Source organism: Pseudonaja textilis, chromosome 6 (assembly GCF_049901715.1).
Source record: "Pseudonaja textilis isolate UNSWEBS1 chromosome 6, rPseTex1.2, whole genome shotgun sequence".
Taxonomy (NCBI): Eukaryota; Metazoa; Chordata; class Lepidosauria; order Squamata; family Elapidae; genus Pseudonaja; species Pseudonaja textilis.
Genome location: NC_141995.1, coordinates 42,008,428 through 42,025,021, shown reverse-complemented (window position 1 = coordinate 42,025,021; position 16,594 = coordinate 42,008,428). Strand labels below are relative to the sequence as shown.

Sequence of the window (16,594 nt, the reverse complement as noted above, 5' to 3'; positions counted from 1 at the left end):
CTTCAGTATTGGGGCATCTAGTGTGTAATTCTACTTGTAACAGCACATTATATACCTCAGAGTTCATTACACTCATAGATAGAGTCTATGAGAGAAAGTCTAATGGTACAAATTAAATATAATTTAAATTGAATTTCATTGAATAAGTTTCCTACCTTTTTTCTTAAAGAACATCTTGTACCTCTTAAGATGCAAGTATCTTCCTAAATGACAGTCTATAATTACGTACTTCGTTCAGTATATAGTAAAGTGTCAAATCTTTGCAGTTTCAGCTAGCCATATTGAATTCCTGGTCTCATGTTGGTAAAGCCTGGATATGTATTTTAAATCCCACCATTGCAGTTCAGAATAAAATACTATCATATTTAATCAGTAATTATATTTAAAATATTAATTTAAGAATTTGATAGTATTATATACTGTATGTCACTTGACATACAAATTCCAAATTTTGATAGGCAATTAGGTGCCTTAAAACTATTTTATTGAGAAATTTAATAAATGAACATGTAAGAATATCCCATAATTATAACAATTTGGATCTGTACATATAATTTTGTTCTAATATTATTTATAAGGCTATGTACAACTTTCAAAATAAGTGCTTTAGAATATATGGGAACACAAATAAAGCATTTTGTTCCAGTAATTAAAGAAGTCAGCTCTTTTTCCAAATCCGTGTCGTAGCTTCAGATGTTCCTTTTAGCAGTCCTCTCATGCATTCTCATGCACAACTGATATGCTTCATTAGTTTTTCCTTCTCATATTGAAACAGCTACGCTTGTGTTTGCATGCCTGTATAACTGGAAGCAGCTTCCAAGGCAGCTGTACTTCCCTGAAAAAACGATGGAACTGTTTCCACATTTTAAAAAGAAGTGTTGTGTAAATTTGCTTGGAAATGCTCCCTTTTAAGAATTTTCATCCCACTAGTTAGTCATTCACTCAGTCCTTCATTCCATTCAGTGACTAGTATTCTGTTTAGAAAGCATAAACGTTAGAACATACCAGATTAAAGATGATGCAAATATTATAAAATTGGTAATAAATAATAAACAGAAATGTCTAAAATGTCAATGTAATTGATTTTACTGACAATAAAACAACATTTGGCCACATTTAAAGAAACAGAACCATACTAGTGATCTAACAATTGTATATCAAATCAATCTATAGAAGCCTACCCATTTAATTAATAAGGGGATTACAAAATATAACAGTGCCTTTCATTGAATGAACGTGTCATTTCTTCCACTACCCCTTCACAAGAATAGAGTCTAGAGAGAAAGGACTTTCCCAAATTTTCTATCAAACAGAGCTGGTGAGAATTGAGAAAGACATAATCGGCATATCAGAGTCAAAATGGTAATAAAGATCTTTCTAGGATAAGGGGGAATGTTCATAGATACATGGATAAATAAGACAAAAAGGAGTCAACTATTTCTTATTGATAGGCATTTTGCATTTTTTGAAGCATGGGAAGAATGGGATCTTCTGCATTGCATGGAGTCATAAAGATTCCAAAAGGATAGCAACCTGCAGTGGCGATGGATTCTGGTAAGTCTCATTTGAAACCAATTTTATTTGCCACATAATTCTTGATTATACCTAATTGTATGGCATTTTAGGAAATGATAAATTGACAAGGCATTTCATGTCCAGGAACATCACATTTTTCTTCCAAATATGTATATGATGTTAAAGAGTTTATTTAGTTATATGTTTGTTTTATTAGACTTATACCTACTGCAATCTTGGTGGTTTGCCATATGTCAGTACAGATACAATATCTCTAAAATAATTAGGTTTTTACCTAATGGAACGGTGGGGACTGATCAAATTTCTGAGGAAAAATTTTTCCAAAAGCAACTGCACCAACAGGGAAATTACCTGCTTTACTTCATGGAAGTAGGATATCACAAGCTCTTTTTTTCACTGATCAGATGTATCAAAACTGGTTGGAGAAGATAATATTGCATGTATTCTTGTGCCAAGCAGCATAGGCTTTAAAGCCAAAACTACCTTTAGTTTTGGCTTTAAATTGAGAATCTAGAGATAAGCAGTAAGAGTCTTATAATGGTGATAATGAATATAATTCTGAATTCCATTTTTACAAGACTGCAACATAATGGTATTTTCTCTATTAATAGGCTTGTATTGTGGAAAAAAAAACACGAGGCATAGAATTCCAGCCCTTGCATGCCTTCAGATTCCAGCCCTTGCATGCCTTCACTTGAGACTTTTAAGAAGAGATTGGACTGCCATTTGTCAGAAATGGTGTAGGGTCTCCCACTTGGGCAGGGGATTGGACTAGATGACCTACAAGGTCCCTTCCAACTCTGATTATCTGTTAATCTGTTAATCAGATAAGTAGAATTGAAAGAAAATGAATGGCCCAAGTTGACCCAGTAAGCTTCCTTGGCTGAAGATGAACCTGGGACTCTGATTCTAAATCAACATTTCATATCCCCTGCATCTTTTATGAAGTTTATTATGTAGGCATAATTTCATCATAATGCTCACTTTGGGATAAATTAGAGCTCCACTGCTAAATCTCCTTTAAAAAAATCTGGCAATGGAGCTCTAGTTTTCTGATGAAATGCAGACTAATAAAAGATCATGATGTAGAATTGCATGTTACTTTGAAAAAGACATTGATACAGATTTATCAATAACATAAATAATACTCCAGAGGAATGATTTGTATGTATTCACATATACAATGCATCATAGGATTGCTTGGTTTGTTTCATATGGTTGATAGAATTGACTTCTTTTGTTATATATTTCTAAAAATTGTTAAAATTAAACATTTATTGCAGTAACTTTAGTTGCATGTTCTGATAAAACCCAATTGATTTCTGATATATTTTTTCATGTTGTAATTCAGCATTATTCGGACAATTGATGGCAAAATTCTCCACAAGTACAAACACCCAGCTGCAGTTTTTGGCTGTGACTGGAGTCAAAACAAGTAAGTTATTATTACATATAGTTCCTTATATATTTATCTCATGGTATTAAAAGTAATATTAAAATGACTGTCACTTATATAGTATATTATTAGCTGGTTTAGGCTATTTTTTTCTAGTACTGTAACATTGTCAGATAAGATCAACATGAACTTTGCTTTGTATTACCTTTTTTTCCAGTGTTACCACTCCTTGTTATTGTTTCATTAAGCATGACATGTTCCAGTTATTTACCAATTATGATCAAGCATTCTCTACATTTTAGCCATATTCACATGAAGCATCAAGAGTTAAAGTTAATATTGATAAAAGTTGACTGAAGTATGCATAATATAATTATTTCAATTAATTAAAACAGTATTTGCTGACCCAGTTAATTTAATTTTATCTTTGCTTCATGATGACTGGCAGTTATAACTGCTTGATTAGCATCTTGGATTAGAATAGATACTATGGGAACTTTTTCTAAAAGTCAAGATAAAAAAATGGATGCCATGTGCTGTAACATGAGAATTTTGAAAGTATGCTTTGTTTCACCACTTGAAAGCAGATTTGCAAGCAAATAAAATCGGCTATGCTGACAGAATTGTTCAAAATTATGTTTAGACTTTAGTTATGCCAGCCTTCCCTTCCCCTCCCCTCTTTTTTTCTTTTTCTTTTTCTTTTTTAGCATTGTTTGATAGCTTCACAGCTTTGACAGAGGATAAAGATGAAAAGAAATTTTCCTCTGATATACTTTATTTTATTTATAAACATTTCTTAATTTTGTTTTTCATCCATGGCCAATTATAATATACAAAAATCATAAAACATAGTGTAAATACAAATAAGTATTCTAACAGATTTTCCACTAAGGAAATTAGTATTATTTTCAACTGAATGTGGCAAAAAAGGAGTTGCTCTCAACTTGTGATGACCCAGGGTGGGATACAAAACAAACACAGTCACAGAAAACAGGTGAAGCCCCTTTTATTCCTTCAGTTTGCTTCCAAGCTCCGAATATTTTTGACAGAAGACAAAAAAACTCCCACACAGTTACACGAAGAAGTGAAAAAGCAACATAAACCAGGCAAGATAAAGGCTGGACGATGTCCACAGATAACACATACTGGGAAGAATGCCAAACTCAGAGAGGAACTATAAGCTAGAGATTTTACATGATTTGTTTCCAGCATTTGTCAGTACGCAGGTCCAAACTCTTATTCAGTTGTCATACCTGCAGCCCATGAAGAGGATCAAGTCCCTCTCCTCCCAAGGAGACCACGTCTCTCCCTTATCCTCTCCTCCCTGCGTGCCCTAGGACGGATAGGGGATGGGCCTGGGTCCTCCTCTGACTGCTCAGACAGCCTCTGCCCTTCCCCAGCCTCCTCCACAACCTCTGGAGCCACACTTCCACTCCCTGTTGGCTGTTCCTCCTCTCCCTCAGAGTCAGTCTCCACCAGGGGCATGACACAACTATTGTTGAAAACTAAGCTAGCCAATATTTGTGCTGGACTAGCCTACATAAAAAAGGCATTTAGAAATGGTAGACTTAATTTGGTTCGTATATAACAAAAAAGCTTCCCAAGGAAATAATGGGATATATAAGAAAAAACTAAAAATTGTTTATTTATGTAACTCCTCTATGTTTTATATATCAGAGATTTCAGATTAAATTGTATTAGATAATAAATAGTGAAGACTTTTAAAAATAAATTTTTACATTTTCAACATTATTTTAAGAAAAAATATTTGTTTTAGTAATCAATACAGTGATATGCCAATAGTGAAACATTTTGTAACAATTTTTTTCTTTTATATGTGCTGGCAATGCTGTAAACCCCAACTGTACTAGAAAATGATTGATTGTATATACTGCGTTTTCCCCCCCAAAATAAGACCCTGTCTTATATATATATTTTTTTGCCACCAAAAAAGGCTCCAGGTCTTATTTTCGGGGGATGTCATCCACTGACCAACCTCACTTGCGCGCGTCGCCCTCTGGCCTCCTTTTCGCTGTCAGAGGCCTTCAGGAACTTCTTCTGTGGCTGGCAAGGCTTTCCTGGTGGCCTCTACAGCTGATAACACAACTCCAGATCAATCCGGAGCTTTGTTATCAGTTACAGAGGCCTTCAGGAAAGTCTTGCCAACTTTGCTGGCTGCAGAAGAAATGAGCCAGCAAGGCAGGTGTCAGGGTGTGTGAGAGGCCTGGTTACAACCATCCAAAGGTAAGTAATAGGTCAGCTCTACACACATCCCCATCCCCACCCTAACTTAATTTTTATCTGTGCACTTTGGAGTGGGTGGGATCTTAATTAAGGCTTATTTTGGGGGTAGGGCTTATACTGAGCATACATGTAAAAATCAAGGTAGGACTTACTTTCATAGTAGGTGATATTTTCGAGGAAACAGGTTATCTCATCGTTTGTATATTTAAGTACTATGTTTATTGAAAGCAAATAATATTTCAAATGAATCTATATTTAATTTTATAAATAATTATTTTTCTCTATACAATTGAATAGCCTCAAGTGTCTATATTGTGCTGGGAGATCAGAAGATCACTCTAAGCAAAATATTTAGTGAAAGATTTATTGGAAATAGTAGGACTTGTATGCTTCCAAAATGTTTTGAGGAGGTACTTTGGAATAAACAGTGCTGTATCTTTTTAAAATACCTGCATTTGTTTTTTGGGCTTTTCTACATATCTAAAAAACAAACACAGTTCCTATAATGAGTCAGTTAATTAAAACTGCTATTTCTTTAAGGCACTCATTAAAATAATGGAACTTTTTCCAGGGTTGCATGGAAACCTGAAAAAAGATGGCAACTTTAATTACGTGCTGCAGCTGTATGTATACCTGTTCATCTCAAAGCACTTCTAAAATATTTTAAATTACGTATAGTTCTAGAAAATAATTATTACAAAAGTGATTAAACAAAGGCCATTTAAAATTATTTCCACGCTGGTATACCATTCTAGGAAAAAATAACAAAATGTCAGAAATGATTACTATGAGATAAATGCAGTTCCTCTTCAATTTGGTCATCTTTTTTTCTTTTCTTTTTTAAAATGTTTTAACTTGTGAACCACCAAGTGTCTTTCGGAGTTGAGTGGCATACAAACAAATCTCCCTTTTTATAGCCTTGTAAATGTGGTAAATAAAATGAATAAATAAAAAATAAAGTTGAATTTCTGTATTTTTATTATTGTTATTTTATTCCACTTCACATAGGTTCCTTTATTCTTAAATATCCAAATAATGATTTGTAACAATTCATGCTGTGAATAAGCAAAATAACCCCCTTTCTATTTTCTGTAGTAAACTTGGATAATTGTATATCCCACATCTCCTTTCATATCTGTTGCTAATACTTAATAACCTTGATCTCAGCAATTTTAGGAGGTGAAATTCAAATATGGTAATTGATGGCTGTGACTTTTCTTACAGAGATATGATAGCAACTGGATGTGAAGATAAAAATGTCCGTGTTTATTATCTAGCAACAAGTTCTGATCAGCCACTAAAAGTTTTCAGTGGGCACACAGCAAAAGTATTTCATGTAAGATGGTCTCCCCTTAGGGAAGGAATACTTTGCAGTGGTTCTGATGATGGGTAAGTATATTTCCTTTAAATTTGTGTTACTACATAGAAGTAGATTTTTGTCTATAATTATTGAAGTTAGTAAAATAGTTACTTTAGATTTAGTAAAGGATGGCGCATTCATTGTTCTGAAAGACCATTGCTTATACTGTTGCCTCCTCACACTCCTCAAGGAAAATGATGTTTTTTACTATAGTCCCCCTGCAAGGCCTGTGATAAAATAAAATGTATGTTGCAATGCATTAATATTTGTGCTGTAGAACCTATTCACAGGATTCCACTACCTTAATCATTTATTTCACTAGCATCTAGTGAATACAGTATCTGTGTGTGCTCACACACATACATTCAAACATTTGGCTAAAGTCCAAATATCAGGATAAATTATGTGGAATTCAAATCTAGACTGCAACCAAGCTGCTTTCATTAATAAAAATCGGGATTGGTGCTTGTTCGTTAGGTTCATACTGAATGAAACGTATTAATACTTGCAGTAATGTTTTTTAATTATCTGAATTCTACACTATGCAATAATTATTTGATGATTGACATAACCAGCCTATGTTAAAGATCTGATATCTATGACCTATATGTAGGAGAGGAAAATCCTGGTTTCTCCAAAGATTGCAAAGAAGCAAATCGTATTGTGATTTTGGCATTTATAATACAACCACCATGATTTCAAAGAATGATTTATTTATTTACATTTCATGGTATGCTTCCTATCATAGCAACTTAGCATGCTATGGTAGCGCATCCAATTCAGAGGTGGTATTCAACTGGTTCCGAACAGTTCTGGAGAACCAGTAGCAGAAATTTTGAATAGTTTGGAGAACCAGCAATTACCACCTCTGACTGGAGATTTTACAGTATCCTTCCCTTACCATGCCCACCAAGCCACGCCCACAAAACCAGTAGTAAAAAAAATTGAATCCCACCACTGATCCAATTTTAATTTGATGCAGTATGATACAAGTCAGTGGGAAGATGGATGTCATCAGCTAAATGCTTTCATTCAGCATCTTTTGAGGCTACAAGAAACTGGCAGTTTGCTTCTAATTATGTCAAAATGAAGGGTGGGGAAATGTTAGAACATGGTTTTCTCTTCTCTTTTCCCTACTGCCATGCTATACTTATTTATTCAGTCCTACTGATTTTAAGTGAGACCTATGTCTAGTAAATGTATATAGAAATCCAGCTGTAATCTTCTAAAGCCTGCTTTAAGATTATGGAACAGATACCATATTTAGAACTCAAAATAAATGTAATAAAGATTGGGATATTCCACAAAAGGGCAGTGTTCTGATTTGGCTGATGAAAGTGATATAGAACTACAGAATTATAACAGAAGTATCTATTATAGAACTGCATTGTTGAAGCTATGATATGTAACCATTAAATACCATTAATGCAGATTGTACTGTGGGCTACATGCAATCCTTATCTCCCCAATTTGTCTACTCTTCTTCTGGCAGTTCATCCTGATATAAAATAATGCAATAACTTTTCTTTTTCCCTCCAGTAGAGAATAATAGTAAAGGGGGTGGATACTATAAAGTGGAGAAATGCTTCACATATAATTGTGAAATGATGTTTGATATGTTTGAGTTATTATAAGATTAAACATAAACTACTCCATATCATCTGTGATAGAATGAATATTATCACCAGTTCCTTTGAAAAAATAAACGTTATTTTTAAATACCAGTGTGGATATGGCAATTCCTGTGACTATGAAAAAATCACTACTTTGAAAAATCACTACTTTGAAACATCAGGTCTTAGTTTTTCACTAAATTGAAAAAGTAAGATCATGTCCCTTAATTTATAGTAAGATAAAATTCAGGAAGCAGAGTGCTACAACAAATTCTTATCAAGATTCTTCCATGCACCACAACTAGGTTTGTGGTTTTATCTGGAGATGATCAAAATATTGCAATAAAATGCCATCTTTTTTTTATAGCACTGTTCGGATATGGGATTACACACAAGATGCTTGTATAAATATTCTTAGTGGGCATACAGCACCAGTACGAGGATTGTTGTGGAATACAGAAATACCTTATCTATTGATATCAGGCAGTTGGGATTATACAATCAAAGTATGGGACACAAGAGATGGTACATGCCTGGACACTGTATATGATCATGGTGCAGATGTTTATGGTAACATGTTTGATTTTATGTTTTAGTACATTTTATATTCCTTTTGAAAATCTTATTGTTTTAAAATATTGCATTGAATTCCTTTATTCCTTTTCTTTAGGATTAACATGTCATCCTAGCAACCCCTTCACTATGGCCTCTTGTTCCCGCGACTCCACTGTGAGACTTTGGTCTTTAACACCTCTGATAAATCCTCTCCAATTATGCATCTTGGCAGACAGACCATGGGATGAGATAATTGGAAACATTGGTGGGTAAATGATAGCACACAAGCAGATTATATATAAAATGGTCATATTTACACATATTTTCCTACGGCTTTTGTGAAAGCCTGTGGAATATCTCTCATAAATTTATAGTGGTATCTTGGGAATCATCGTTAATTGGTTATGGAAGGCACGATAAGTACCCAAAATGATGAGTACCAAACAAATTATTCCCATAAGGATAATGTAGTGAGTGACAAGGCAGCCAACACCAAGTTCTAGTATGTGCGTTGAGAACGAAATACATGTTAAATATCAGGACAACATTTTCACACCAAAATTTGTTGAGTTCCAAATTCAGTGAGTTTCACAGCGGTTGAGTACCAAGGTAGCACTGTATTTTCTTCAGGTCATACATGAGTTATATTCTCTTTTTTACTCTAAGCATTACACACAATTTTTATAGATATTGCATTTTCATTATCCCTCTAGTCTTGTAGGTTGCTATAAGTATGTTAATAATTAAATGTGTTGATAGATTTGGTACACATTTTATATCCTTATTTGCCTGCCATATTAGAGTGAACAAACCGTCTTATTCTCACTGTTTGGAATTGATTTTTCTTTGAACTATTTTTTGAGTTAGATTTCCCAAAGTTTTAAAGATATATTCTTCTCTTTAAGAAATAGCAATACCTGATAGTTTTAAAAACAATGGTAGTACTGTGATAATATAATGCTGTAAAATAATTAAATAACTGTTTTTATACATTTATTTAAATACAAAATTAAATATATTTAAATTTTATTGCTTTATTGTTTGTACTTAGGTATAAACATGTACAAAATAAAAATATTATTTTAAATACTCCTTATCACTAATGCACAAATAAATAAGAACAAATTTGACAAAGACACCTACTCATATCTCAGCTGACTTTATAATTTATTATGTTCGTGAATGTATACAACTTTATCACACATGTTTTTGCATAATTAATGGTGAAGCAGAATATGAATTCTGACTGAGTAAGAAACTACTCAGGAAAACATTCTGACACCCATTAAGCATTCTTTTTTCTTGCCTGACTTAGATAAGATTTGCAATGTGCAAATCATAACACCAGAAAGTAGATTTAATAGAAACAGACATAATAAATGTTCAGGATAATTGCCCATACCACAGAACAATACAGATGGTGAAACATGTTCATATGTCACTGTAGAGTACTAAGTGAAGTTGAGAGGGTAAGCAAACCAAGTATGACATGTATAGTTGTCTTAATCTATGAGGTAAAAAAGCATATATTATGTTCAATTCTTTTTTCAAAAATTATTGTTTTTTAATAGATCGTGCAGTTGAAATAGGTGCTCCTCCTTTGCTATGTGGGAAAGCATCTAGGGATATTAAACAAGAAATAGAGAAGCTGAGCAATAATCCTCGAGGAAGAAAGCTAAGGTGGTTTTCAGAATGTTTATCAGTAAGTATTGATTATTTTTTAAAAATGTATATATACAATATAAAATTTCCATTAATAGTCTCTATTTATTGTGTATCAATTAATATTGAATTTAGGTTCACTGAAATCAGTTCGCGTAGTCAGAACATAGGCATATTGATTTAAGTGGGAATTAAATGCTGCAAATTTGACTCATTCTAAACAATTAAACTCTTTATATGTAATAAAGAAGACCTTGTTTAAATCAGGCAAATAATCTGCAGTTTTCTTTATTATTTGCTATCCGTTGAAAGATTTTATTATGAAGTCTAGACATACCTGAAAATTAAAGAGGGAAATTTGAACTGTATAAAGACTTCATTATGGTTTTAGGCTAGAATAGAACTGTACATAAATAATCCAAAGGCTATATTATGCAAGCTTCATAAATCAAAGTACAATGCCAGTGAATATTTTGCAATTATATAGTTTATTTATAGAATTCATATTTTCACTATATGACTTTTACCGAGCAGCTAGTTCTCATATTACCAGCATGCACAGGAAAAATTAATTCCAACCTAAAAGAATAAAATTTTATAGTGACAGAAATAGCAAAAGATCACAGAAATAAAGCTTGTGGAGCCTCTGTAAATACCATGAGTCAGTCAATATAATATTATCCCGAGAGCACATTGAAAAAGGCATTAGTTGCAGACTATATTCTAATATGGCATAAACAATATTTTCCTTTTTTTAAAATAATTCTAGCCCCGAGGAGGCAGTAAAAACTTATGGGATCTGGTTGCAGTAATAAAGGGTCAAGATGATAGTTTGCTCCCACAGAATTATTGCAAAGGAATTATGCATATGAAACATCTGATTAAATTTAGAATGGTAAGTTAAATATTCAGACTGAATATCTTTGTATCATTTTTGGTTTTGCAGTGCATGTCTATGTAGCCATAGTTTTCCCCACAGACCTGCAAAGATGAATTTGCATTACCATATGAACCTCCTTCCCTCTGTTTCTTGGAACTGAGGAGAATGAAAAGACAAGGTGATAAGTGGAATCTCACTGAGCAAAAAAGGAAGAAAAAGTGGTATTTCAGCTTGTCCTTATTTTCTCCTATTTTGGATTATTTCCTCTCATTATTTTCTTTGGTAGCAAAGGAGAACAAAACAGTAACTTAGGCAGCAAAAATGGCAAAGTCCTTCCGTTGATCACTCCTTACAAATTAGAGTGATGCACTTGGGGGACTAGAGTACTTTGGCTTCAGTCCTGTAGGGAGTAATCCAAGAGCTGGGAACTCTTGCTAATTGGAGATTATCTGCCCCCACATCTCTAGAGAGAATGTTGAAAACTGTCTTCTCAATTAAACCGGGAAGAAGTTTAGTTGACAACTTCATTGGCACTATGGGGATCCAGAATGCAACACCAATTACAGACCAGTAAAGCTTGATGGGAAGAAGCCTCATAGTTACCAAAAATGTCATACAAAAAATATTTGCAAAAACTATTTGTAACAAAATTCTCTAAAACCATATGGATGGAAGAAACATTTGGAACCCACTCTTGGATATCAATTTTTCTCTCTTTTTATATATCATTTCTTGCACTTGAGCCATTGAATGGCAGTGATTATAGAGCTAAATGTTTTTAGGGCTATATTTAGTTTAGCTTATGTTTTCCTCATTAGGTTAAGCATGGCATTTACAGATGATAATCAAATCCTTAGTGTACAAATGTCAAAATATATAACAACTCTGTTCTGAATTACTATGCAGATTTTACTGCTTTAGTTATACAAGAATAGAAATGCCATGTTTATTTTTATTTTTCAGAAGAATTTTCATTGTAATGAAACTTTTTTATTATAAAAACTACAGTACTCGATTGAATTAATGCAATTTTTTAAAAAAAATATTTTAAAGCAACAGATTTAGGATTGGCCTTTTTGTATATGCTACAGAAACTACAGAAACCTTATCTTTTTGCAATTAATAATGGCTCACCTTTTTGTACATTTTAAAGTACATCTGAAACATTTGGGCTGTTACTGTAAACACATCTGCAAACTGAGTTGAAACAAAGAGATGTACTTTTGTTCATTATGACTGGCTCCCAATTAATTCCAGTTAAGATTTGCTATAAATGTCCACATAAAAAACATTAAGACAGTTCCTGCAAATAGAAATGTACTGCCCAGGAATATACAATAGGAACCACTGGTTATAAGGCACATGTATTATCTGCCAGACAGCTGCCTTTGTCTAACTATGTGATCTACCAGAAAGGATTTTGCTTAGAGGAACAAAAATAAGATTCCTTTGAGTCACAAATAGAAGCAGATTTGTTTGGGTACTCATTTATATCAAACATTTATTTTCTCTTTCACATAATCATAGGAGTATTAACTACTGTATGTGATGAGAACAATTATATTAAATATGAACCATTCTAGAGATAGGGGAAACCTAACTATATGACATGGTCATATATTAAGCTTTGCATGAAATGGAAAATACAGTTTCTTTCTAACTTAGGAAAAAATAGTACGAAGTTCTACTGAACTTTTTCTTTGATTTTAAAAAAACTACAATATTTTTGGTTGTCTCCCATATCATATCAAATCTAGAAAGTTTCTGGAGTGATTTTTCAGGGTAGATGGTAGAATGATAGGGCAAGACTCTCTTCAATTGTTTTTTCTTCCAGCATCTACCCAACTAATTTTTCCAGCACCTTGTCTTCCCTGTCTGCTTTCATCCACCAACACTGCTGATGTCCGACTTTTCCCTACATTTTCTCCCCTAAATTACTTCTATACTACTCATATTTGTATCTGTTCCCTGAACAAAACGGCTTCATTTTGTTATGCATACAAAACAAAGCATATATGTTTAGGCACGGACTTCCAAAATATTGAAATGTTCAGAACAGTTCATGCCTGCAACATTGTACACGTGTCTTAGAAACAATTTTTTTATCCTTTTAGTCTAAAGCACAAGAACTTACAACAGTAAAGATGTCTAAATTTGGAGGAGGTATCGGTGTACCTAGCAAGGAGAAAAGACTAAAAGAAGCAGCAGAGATACATCTGAGACTAGGTCAAATTCAGAGATACTGTGAGCTTATGGTGGAGCTTGGAGAGGTAACCATCTGGACAATTTTACAGTGCATAAATTTATTATACTCAATACTAATATCGTAAATCACTTTAAAGGAAAATATTGGGGAAAGGAGAGCAAAAGCAATAGCAATAGCACTTATAATTATATATAATTAAATTATAATTAAATTATAAATTACATATATAATTACAGCCCTCTCTAAGTGATTTACAGAGTCAGCATGTTGTCCCCAACAATTTGGGTCCTCATTTTACCCACCTCAGAAGGATGGGAGGCTAAGTCAACCTTGAACTTGGTAAGATTTGAGCTGCCAAATTGCAGGCAGCCGGCAGGCAGCAGAAGTAGCCTGCAGTACTGCACTCTAACCACTGCACCACCATGGCTCATAAAATGCATTGCAATTAATCTAAAGCATGGTTGTCAAACTGTCCATGGTACGTTGCATCATGTGATGTATCGCAGCGTTTTTTTCCCTTTGCAGAGCTGAGGTGGGTGTGACCTGCGTGTGATGCATCCGGCCCACCAGTTTGACACCCCTGATCTAAGGGATATGAGTTTGTTTTAAATAAGTGAATGGTGGGCAGCCTGTCAATTATTTTTTATATAAATGGTTTTCTGTTTTTATTTTTTGCATTATTTTTAACCAGAAATATTTGAGTAAAATCTGTTTCTGACAATGTATTATATGGTTGCTTTTAATAATTTATGTAAAAAAGATCAATTCCATTCAATTATACTGTAAGCATATAATTCTTTGATACTTCCAGAAAAAAAAAATATTGGGGTATTTGACTTGTCTCAAATACTGTCAGTTTAGTGTAATTGTTAAGGCATTAGGCTACAAACTGGGAATTCTAGTCCTGCTTTAGGCACAAACCAAGCTGGGTGATTTTGGCTCAGCCACTCTGGGAAGGAACCCTCGGAAGGATGTAATGCCAAACCACTTCTGAAATCTTGCCAAGAAAGCTGCAGGGACTTAGCCAGGCAATCACTAGGAGACACCAAATACTGTAGGGACATTCCAAGAGAGTTCAAATGTTTTCAACTTTTATATTAATTGCTATCAAAATACTATTTTTCTAACTTTTTTTATTATTAAAGAAAGTGAAACTAATTATATAATGATTAGAAGTAATAATCCATCAGAAAATACCTGTCCATCAGATTACCCCTTGAAGTAAACACTATTTTTTTCCAATTCTATCTTGGACAGTGAGAAATACCTATTTCTTTACTGATTTTTGTTTTCCTATAGAATTCCTTTATAAATATAACTGAAAATTTAATGTTATGTTTAGCTGTACTGTTGGAAATAAATAACACAAGCAAAAGTAAAGACTGTTAAACACACACACACACAATCTGTGGTGGAAGTAATATTAGGCATAATTTATTTTTTCAGTGGGACAGAGCACTATCAGTTGCACCAGGCGTATCTATGAAATACTGGAAGAAATTAATGCAAAGGTAAGATTTTTTTTTAAAAAAAAGTATACTGCAGGTTTACATTGACTATCAGGTTTTGCAGCTGGAAGTGTGATGCTTAAAGATAGGGTTTTTTTGCACAGTTAAATGTATACTTTTGCATAAAATATTTTTAACTAAGAATTAGAAATTACTTATTGTAATTTTTCACTTTTCCCATCCTTCTATACACACACACACACACACACACACACACACACACATTTACATTTTGATGAATACTATGATAATGGTAGATCTAATAAAGAATATATGAAATATTTGAAGGAAGTATAAATGGTTAAGACCTACATCCATACTAACTGAGAAACAGCTTGTTAACAACATTTGGACACAGTGAAGAGGAAGCTACCCTCAGAATCCCTGATGGAGCAACTACACATTATATCCTGGCTCAAAAAGACCCGGATGAACAATTGGAGGTGTAATCAACACTACCACGCCACATTAAAGAGGATGCATCCAACAGTAGATCAAGAACCTGAAGAGGTGGAGAGCACCCAGCCCGGACATGAGACATACTCCCTGACTAAAGAAACTATAGCAGTGCATGAATCCCTAGCACCACAAATGTACAGCTACTAACAGCAAGATCTCCCATCCATAATGGGTAACATAAGGAACAACAGTGTTGATCATGAAAGCCCTCTCCCTCCAAAAGATAGCATCATCCAATTACCAGCAAATAATTTGCCTCCCCATAATATGGAAAGTCCGAGCAAGCACTATAGTTGCTAAGCTACAGGACCATGCAAGCAACTAATATGAGCAGAGCTCGAAGGACATTGGGTATCACACTAGAGGCTCAAAACACCAGTTGTTCAGTTTTCCAAGACTCAAGGTCTACATGAGCCAATCTGAGTATAGCCTTGATTGACCACGAGAAGCCTAGTTCGGTGCCATACCCTTGGATCTGTGCAGCAAGGTCAACAAAAAATAAAGATCTTTGTCAAGTACTCTTTGGAACTAAGGAAGACAGTGGAATTCAACTCAAAATGGCTTCCGAAAGTGGCCATCCATCATACACCAAGATGATACACTGTTCCTGCTGTTGTTCTGCATATATTTGAACCTGTTAGCTAGATAATCACAAGAAATGGATATAGATCCAAAAGAGGAATTACCAGCAGCCATCTCTACAAGGATGACTTCAAGCTGTATGTACATTAGTGTTGTAATGACAAGTCAGTCGAATTGTTTGATCATGAACAACTGAATTATTATGATCTTTATTGGAGTGTAGTTTTGTATTTATATACATTTTTAGTTATCCTCCATCATTGGTTAACTTTGGTTACTGCTTAACTTTCGTTACTGTTTAGTACAGTAATCCATACAATTAATTATCTCTAGTTAAAGTCTAATATATGTCTATTTCCCCTCTCTAATCCTCCTTTATGCATAGATTAGTGACTTTGTTTGCCTGAGTTGTATTTGCTTGGAAACATTCTCTATCTGAGGTTTGCCATCCGAGATTGGAACATTCCTGCAATTACAATTCTACACATCAAGATATGGAGGCTGCCGAAGTCAAGCTCTTCACAATGTATGGATTTTCATCCATAGTCCAATACCCAGAGACTGTAGACAGCCACAGAGAGAGCACTATCAAA

General features: G+C 33.9%; 1 protein-coding gene across 18 annotated transcripts in view; it reads left to right on the top strand.

The window, feature by feature from the left end:
• Nucleotides 1-16,594, top strand: part of WDR17 (WD repeat domain 17) — a 66,700-nt gene that overhangs the window by 31,119 nt on the left and 18,987 nt on the right. For 17 of the 18 annotated variants that reach the window (XM_087936392.1, XM_087936394.1, XM_087936390.1 and 14 more), the window contains 9 exons: nucleotides 1,472-1,554; nucleotides 2,888-2,971; nucleotides 6,401-6,565; nucleotides 8,517-8,719; nucleotides 8,820-8,969; nucleotides 10,276-10,406; nucleotides 11,136-11,261; nucleotides 13,361-13,516; nucleotides 14,899-14,963. In XM_087936392.1, the coding sequence (XP_087792518.1) occupies nucleotides 1,472-1,554; nucleotides 2,888-2,971; nucleotides 6,401-6,565; nucleotides 8,517-8,719; nucleotides 8,820-8,969; nucleotides 10,276-10,406; nucleotides 11,136-11,261; nucleotides 13,361-13,516; nucleotides 14,899-14,963 (1,163 nt within the window). The remainder of the gene's footprint in view (nucleotides 1-1,471; nucleotides 1,555-2,887; nucleotides 2,972-6,400; nucleotides 6,566-8,516; nucleotides 8,720-8,819; nucleotides 8,970-10,275; nucleotides 10,407-11,135; nucleotides 11,262-13,360; nucleotides 13,517-14,898; nucleotides 14,964-16,594) is intronic. The other variant, XM_087936393.1, reaches the window with a different exon arrangement.